The sequence below is a fragment of the Engystomops pustulosus genome, chromosome 4 (genome assembly GCF_040894005.1).
Source record: "Engystomops pustulosus chromosome 4, aEngPut4.maternal, whole genome shotgun sequence".
NCBI lineage: Eukaryota > Metazoa > Chordata > Amphibia > Anura > Leptodactylidae > Engystomops > Engystomops pustulosus.
The window spans coordinates 735,833-744,637 of NC_092414.1; the positions used below are offsets into that span (position 1 = coordinate 735,833).

General features: G+C 39.2%; 1 protein-coding gene across 1 annotated transcript in view; it reads right to left on the reverse strand.

Moving 5' to 3' along the window:
• LOC140125883 (solute carrier organic anion transporter family member 1C1-like) overlaps window positions 1–8,514 on the reverse strand; it is a 65,707-nt gene extending 57,193 nt beyond the window's left edge. Inside the window, exons 1-2 of the mRNA XM_072144764.1 lie at window positions 8,413–8,514; window positions 5,064–5,189 (exon numbers count right to left, since the gene is read on the reverse strand). Coding sequence (XP_072000865.1) covers window positions 5,064–5,174 — 111 coding nt within the window. The 5' untranslated portion in view covers window positions 5,175–5,189; window positions 8,413–8,514. The remainder of the gene's footprint in view (window positions 1–5,063; window positions 5,190–8,412) is intronic.
• Between the last annotated feature and the right edge of the window lie 291 nt (window positions 8,515–8,805).

Sequence of the window (8,805 nt, forward strand, 5' to 3'; positions counted from 1 at the left end):
AATGTATAACTGCAGCAGCATACTTGTCAGAATATTATACTGCAATGTATAACTGCTGCAGCACACTTGTCAGAATACTATACTGCAATGTGTAACTGCAGCAGCATACTTGTCAGAATATCATACTGCAATGTATAACTGCAGCAGCATACTTGTCAGAATATTACACTGCAATGTATAACTGCAGCAGCATACTTGTCAGAATATTATACTGCAATGTTTAGCTGCAGCAGCATACTTGTCAGAATATTACACTGCAATGTATAACTGCAGCAGCATACTTGTCAGAATATTACACTGCAATGTATAACTGCAGCAGCATACTTGTCAGAATATTATACGGCAATGTATAACTGCAGCAGCATACTTGTCAGAATATTATACTGTAATGTATAACTGCAGCAGAATTCTTGTCAGAATATTATACTACAATGTATAACTGCAGCAGCATACTTGTCAGAATATTATACTGCAATGTATAACTGCAGCAGAATACTTGTCAGAATATTATACTGCAATGTATAACTGCAGCAGAATACTTGTCAGAATATTATACTGCAATGTATAACTGCAGCAGAATACTTGTCAGAATATTATACTACAATGTATAACTGCAGCAGCACACTTGTCAGAATATTATACTGCAATGTATAACTGCCGCAGCATACTTGTCAGAATATTATACTGCAATGTATAACTGCAGCAGCATACTTGTCAGAATATTATACTGCAATGTATAACTGCAGCAGCATACTTGTCAGAATATTATACTGCAATGTATGACTGCAGCAGCATACTTGTCAGAATATTATACTACAATGTATAACTGCAGCAGCACACTTGTCAGAATATTATACTGCAATGTATAACTGCAGCAGCATACTTGTCAGAATATTATACTGCAATGTATAACTGCAGCAGCATACTTGTCAGAATATTATACTGCAATGTATAACTGCAGCAGCACACTTGTCAGAATATTATACTGCAATGTATAACTGCAGCAGCATACTTGTCAGAATATTATACTGCAATGTATAACTGCAGCAGCACACTTGTCAGAATATTATACTGCAATATATTACTGCAGCAGCATACTTGTCAGAATATTACACTGCAATGTATAACTGCAGCAGCATACTTGTCAGAATATTACACTGCAATGTATAACTGCAGCAGCATACTTGTCAGAATATTATACGGCAATGTATAACTGCAGCAGCATACTTGTCAGAATATTATACTGTAATGTATAACTGCAGCAGAATTCTTGTCAGAATATTATACTACAATGTATAACTGCAGCAGCATACTTGTCAGAATATTATACTGCAATGTATAACTGCAGCAGAATACTTGTCAGAATATTATACTGCAATGTATAACTGCAGCAGAATACTTGTCAGAATATTATACTGCAATGTATAACTGCAGCAGAATACTTGTCAGAATATTATACTACAATGTATAACTGCAGCAGCATACTTGTCAGAATATTATACTGCAATGTATAACTGCAGCAGCATACTTGTCAGAATATTATACTGCAATGTATGACTGCAGCAGCATACTTGTCAGAATATTATACTACAATGTATAACTGCAGCAGCACACTTGTCAGAATATTATACTGCAATGTATAACTGCAGCAGCATACTTGTCAGAATATTATACTGCAATGTATAACTGCAGCAGCACACTTGTCAGAATATTATACTGCAATATATTACTGCAGCAGCATACTTGTCAGAATATTATACTGCAATGTATAACTGCAGCAGCATACTTGTCAGAAAATTATACGGCAATGTATAACTGCAGCAGCATACTTGTCAGAATATTATACTGCAATGTATAACTGCAGCAGCATACTTGTCAGAATATTACACTGCAATGTATAACTGCAGCAGCATACTTGTCAGAATATTATACTACAATGTATAACTGCAGCAGCACACTTGTCAGAATATTATACTGCAATGTGTAACTGCAGCAGCATACTTGTCAGAATATTATACTACAATGTATAACTGCAGCAGCACACTTGTCAGAATATTATACTGCAATGTATAACTGCAGCAGCATACTTGTCAGAATATTACACTGCAATGTATAACTGCAGCAGCATACTTGTCAGAATATTACACTGCAATGTATAACTGCAGCAGCATACTTGTCAGAATATTATACTACAATGTATAACTGCAGCAGCACACTTGTCAGAATATTATACGGCAATGTATAACTGCAGCAGCATACTTGTCAGAATATTATACTGTAATGTATAACTGCAGCAGAATTCTTGTCAGAATATTATACTGCAATGTATAACTGCAGCAGAATACTTGTCAGAATATTATACTACAATGTATAACTGCAGCAGCATACTTGTCAGAATATTATACTGCAATGTATAACTGCAGCAGCATACTTGTCAGAATATTACACTGCAATGTATAACTGCAGCAGAATACTTGTCAGAATATTATACTACAATGTATAACTGCAGCAGCATACTTGTCAGAATATTATACTACAATGTATAACTGCAGCAGCATACTTGTCAGAATATTATACGGCAATGTATAACTGCAGCAGCATACTTGTCAGAATATTATACTGTAATGTATAACTGCAGCAGAATTCTTGTCAGAATATTATACTGCAATGTATAACTGCAGCAGAATACTTGTCAGAATATTATACTACAATGTATAACTGCAGCAGCATACTTGTCAGAATATTATACTGCAATGTATAACTGCAGCAGAATACTTGTCAGAATATTATACTGCAATGTATAACTGCAGCAGAATACTTGTCAGAATATTATACTGCAATGTATAACTGCAGCAGCATACTTGTCAGAATATTATACTACAATGTATAACTGCAGCAGCATACTTGTCAGAATATTATACTGCAATGTATGACTGCAGCAGCATACTTGTCAGAATATTATACTACAATGTATAACTGCAGCAGCATACTTGTCAGAATATTATACTGCAATGTATGACTGCAGCAGCATACTTGTCAGAATATTATACTACAATGTATAACTGCAGCAGCACACTTGTCAGAATATTATACTGCAATGTATAACTGCAGCAGCATACTTGTCAGAATATTATACTGCAATGTATAACTGCAGCAGCATACTTGTCAGAATATTATACTGCAATGTATAACTGCAGCAGCACACTTGTCAGAATATTATACTGCAATATATTACTGCAGCAGCATACTTGTCAGAATATTATACTGCAATGTATAACTGCAGCAGCATACTTGTCAGAAAATTATACGGCAATGTATAACTGCAGCAGCATACTTGTCAGAATATTATACTGCAATGTATAACTGCAGCAGCATACTTGTCAGAATATTACACTGCAATGTATAACTGCAGCAGCATACTTGTCAGAATATTATACTACAATGTATAACTGCAGCAGCACACTTGTCAGAATATTATACTGCAATGTATAACTGCAGCAGCATACTTGTCAGAATATTATACTGCAATGTATAACTGCAGCAGCATACTTGTCAGAATATTATACTACAATGTATAACTGCAGCAGCACACTTGTCAGAATATTATACTGCAATGTATAACTGCAGCAGCATACTTGTCAGAATATTACACTGCAATGTATAACTGCAGCAGCATACTTGTCAGAATATTATACTGCAATGTGTAACTGCAGCAGCATACTTGTCAGAATATTACACTGCAATGTATAACTGCAGCAGCATACTTGTCAGAATATTATACTACAATGTATAACTGCAGCAGCATACTTGTCAGAATATTATACTACAATGTATAACTGCAGCAGCACTTGTCAGAATATTATACTGCAATGTGTAACTGCAGCGGCATACTTGTCAGAATATTATACTGCAATGTATAACTGCAGCAGCATACTTGTCAGAATATTATACTGCAATGTATAACTGCAGCAGCATACTTGTCAGAATATCATACTGTGATGTGTAACTGCAGTCTCATACTTGTCAGAATATTATAGTGCAATGTATAACTGCAGCAGCATACTTGTCAGAATATTATACTGCAATGTATAACTGCAGCAGCATAGTTGTCAGAATATCATACTGCAATGTATAACTGCAGCGGCATACTTGTCAGAATATTATACTGCAATGTATAACTGCAGCGGCATACTTGTCAGATTATTATACTGCAATGTATAACTGCAGCAGCATACTTGTCAGAATATTATACTGCAATGTATAACTGCAGCGGCATACTTGTCAGAATATTATACTGCAATGTATAACTGCAGCAGCATACTTGTCAGAATATTATACTGCAATGTATAACTGCAGCAGCATACTTGTCAGAATATTATAGTGCAATGTATAACTGCAGCGGCATACTTGTCAGAATATTATACTGCAATGTATAACTGCAGCCTCATACTTGTCAGAATATTATACTACAATGTATAACTGCAGCAGCATACTTGTCAGAATATTACACTGCAATGTATAACTGCAGCAGCATACTTGTCAGAATATTATACTACAATGTATAACTACAGCAGCATACTTGTCAGGATATTATACTGCAATGTATAACTGCAGCATACTTGTCAGAATATTATACTGCAATGTATAACTGCAGCAGCATACTTGTCAGAATATCATACTGTGATGTGTAACTGCAGTCTCATACTTGTCAGAATATTATAGTGCAATGTATAACTGCAGCAGCATACTTGTCAGAATATTATACTGCAATGTATAATTGCATTCTCATACTTGTCAGAATATTATACTATGCTGAATATTATGTTATGCAAACAATGAAGGAATGCAATCTTCCTATACTACCACTGGAGTATCTTGGAGAAAGGGTGAAATATTGGATAGGAGGGGGTTCCTGGGGCAGGGTTGAAGATTTTCATAGGTGGGGGAGGTAAATAGTCACTTGTGGCTTTGGAAATCTGGCCCTTTCCCCCTCTGTCATCCTCTTATCTGCAGTAAACCTCCCGGGGTTGTGTCTCATCCCTCTGAGGGTCACATGGGGTTACCTTTAGGGAATCACAGCAGGACGCCGCCTTCTTCTTCTGGGGGGCCGGTGTGACCCCATCCTGGGCGGCTGTGCTGGGGATCAGGTTCAGTTCGTTGCTCTCATCCTCCATAATGCACAAAAGTTCCTAAACATAATGAACAATCAGTAGAAATATTCAGCCGTAGGGACGCTCCACACTCCAGTTACATCTCACCCAAATATGGGGTCACATCTGCTGGGAAATCTCTATACACCCCAAATAGAAGGTCCCTGTATAGACCCCTATATGCACCTCATATAAATGGAGTATGTTTAGATCCCCACACTATATACGTCATATAGATCCATAGCCTATAATCACATCCCTAATAGAATGACCCCATATAGACCACTCTATACACCCCATATAGAATGACCCTGTATAGCTCCACCTATATACACCCCAAATAGAACGACCCTGTAAAGACCCCTCTATACACCCCAAATAGAACGACCCTGTATAGACCCCTCTATACACCCCATATAGAATGTCCCTGTATAGACCCCTCTATACACCCCATATAGAATGTCCCTGTATAGACCCCTCTATACACCCCATATAGAATGTCCCTGTATAGACCCCTCTATACACCCCATATAGACTGCCCCTGTATAGACCACTTTATACACCCCATATAGAATGACCCTGTATAGACAACTCTATACACCCCATATAGAATGTCCCTGTATAGACCCCTTTATACACCCCATATAGAATGACCCCATATAGACCCCTCTATACACCCCATATAGAATGACCCTGTATAGACCACTCTATACACCCCATATAGAATGACCCTGTATAGCTCCACCTATTTACACCGCATATAAAAGGAGTATGTTTAGATGCCCGCACTATATGCACTATATACCCCATATAGAATGACCAAATGTAGATCCATAAGCTATAATCACACCCCGTATAGAGTGACCCTGTATAGATCCCCTATATACACTCCATATAGAATGATCATGTATAGACCTTTCTATACACCCCATATACAGGGACCCTGACTCTATACACCCCTAATAAAATGATTAAGTGTAACACATATACAACCCATATAGTATGACCTTGCATTGATCCCTGCCTTATATAGACCCCATATAGAAGACTCATATGTTACGCCTGCGTCTTACTTCAATTTGCACTAATAAGTTGAGGAGGCATTGACTGTCTCTGTGCTTTCCTCCCACCCAGCAGTGTGAACTATGTTCAAGTCGCTGGCTGTGAATTGTGCTCACCACCCCCATCTCTCTGCAGCCTGGCTCTGTGCCGTCAAGAGTTAACAGCATGTGAGTGCGAGTGCCTGCTCTTACCACCTGGGGCAGAGTTACTCCTCACTATGATATTTTCCCCCTGGTTAAATTATTTTGTTGTTCTTCTTTTTGCTCTGCTCTGCTCTGTTTTTGCTTCTTCTTATGTCTTGGTATTTGGTTCTTGGCTTGCCTAGTGACTACTCTTTTCTGCTCTTGTATGTGCTCTCAGTTGTGACCTGGATTGTTTAGCAGCCTTTATTCTATTTTTCTATTTGTTTGTCTTGTTATGTGTCTGCACAGTAGCCTAGGAAGGGATTGTCTTTGTGGTTGTTGTATATCAATAGGATATGTAGAGGGAAGCAGGCAGGGCTACTGGGGGGCTGGAGGTTAGGGAGGCTAGCATCCAGCACTTATATCACACATATCAGGCTGCGCAGATACAACATTCCACTAGTTACACAATGAATTATTCAGGTAACGTCTCTTCTGACTTTATGGAATCATTAGAACACAAGACGGATCTAATTACAGTGAAGATTTAATATCAAAAGGGGCAGCGCTTACACACGAGGGCTTATCATACAAAAGGTGTCATAAACAGACATATGCATAAAGGGATAAAATCCAAACTTAATACATTGCATGAGGTTATAAGTCTAGTGAAGAACACGAGAGTGAATCTAACGTGGAAGGCCGTGCAATTCAAGAACATCCAACTTTATCCCAATTTACTGAATGAAAAAAACAGCTGTAAAGTTTGTTATATAGGAAGCGGGTTTTTTTTTACAATATGAAATAATTTTGGATATGTATCATGTGGGAATATAGTTGGATTTTCTTATCAAATGGACGACCTTCTACGTTGGATTCATTTTCGTGTTCTTCAGTGATTACAACCCATCAGACCATGCAGAGTCCATGCCAAGGAGAGGCTGCTTACACCAACAGTGAAGCTACAACATATTCGTTTCTTTAATGTATAAGTCTGGCGCCTGGGGAAGCAGAAGTACACGACAGATCTATCCACGAGGGATCCCCCCTCCCCCACCCGCTATGACACGACTACGGCTCAGTGCATGTTTATTGCTTTTTTAGGACTCTGGTTTTAAGATCCCATATAACCCTTAGACTCTTTATATGAAGATATATTGCCCTGAGGGCTTCCTACATTTTACTTCCATCGATTCCCTCGTTATGTCCTGCACGGATACAGACTAAACATAACAGTATAACAGTAGTAATTATATAATTTCCCCTTGTCGTTTTGGTGCTCCCCTGTGGCCCTGGATACAGAACAGCAGAGACCTGGATGAGGGGAAAGTATGTGGCTGAAATATGAATGACGCCACATAAAGCTTTGGTGGTTTGCAGATGTGACCTCTGCTATACAGGTCATGACCTCTCACTGACCTCGCTAATCCCCCCCATTAGGTCAGTAGGTTATACAATAGGATCTGGTTCTTGGATATACTGGTTTTATTGCCCAAGCATCCTGGCCTGGTTTTAGATAAGTAGAGGAAAATTCAAGGGAGGGGGCACTTACTTATACTGATATTTTGAGGTCCCCCTATCGGTACCACCTCATCGGTTCTTTAGGATTGTACCGAGCAGAGCATCGCACCCTGGATGTGACCCTGAGGTTCACCTCTATCAGGGTCATGGGTATTCTAGTGATATCTCAGCATTTCCACCGCTAGTCATGTGTGAGGAATAGAGAAGTGGGAGACAATCACTTACTGTATTCAGGTCAGAGACACTTACATACTAACAGCCACCACCAAAGGGAAGACCAGAAAGATGTAGAGAACATTACGGGGGCCTCCTGGTCGTCATCAAGGGGTGCGGGACCCCAGAAACCAATGGGAGCCCCATCCGCCCAGTCCCCATATTATAAAACCCCGGAATATCCGGAGCAAATATATAGAAGTCCTGGAGATACGGCCCCCGCTAAACGATGCAAGGACCCCTAAATCCCTTCCTCATCCAATCCCTACCCTCCTTTGGTTGAACTTGATGGACAAGCAGTAGATAAAGAGTCCAACATAAGGGAAAGGTGAGAAGATACTTACAGCAGGAGAAGCTCAGGGAGAGGAGGTGACACCCAGGACAGTCAGGAGACGTCTTATACATTCATGTCTTTACTTTACATGTCTTAACAGCCTCCAACCGCAGTAAATCAAGTGACTCTGATAATAAGAAAGGTATACAGAAGGATCCGAGACACGGATCACATATCCTGCCTCCAAGTATGAGGAATTCTGGGAGTTATCAGACCACTAACATATTACTACAGACTGTGCAGCTACACGGGGACCCAGAGGGCAGGGGGCCCCCAGCTACACTATGTAACCTGTGTGTATGTCCTCGCGTACACGTGTAACGTGCGATGGATATATGTGTACAGTCATGGCCATGAGTTCTGAGAATGGTACAAATGGTAATTGTTACAAAGTCTCCTGCAT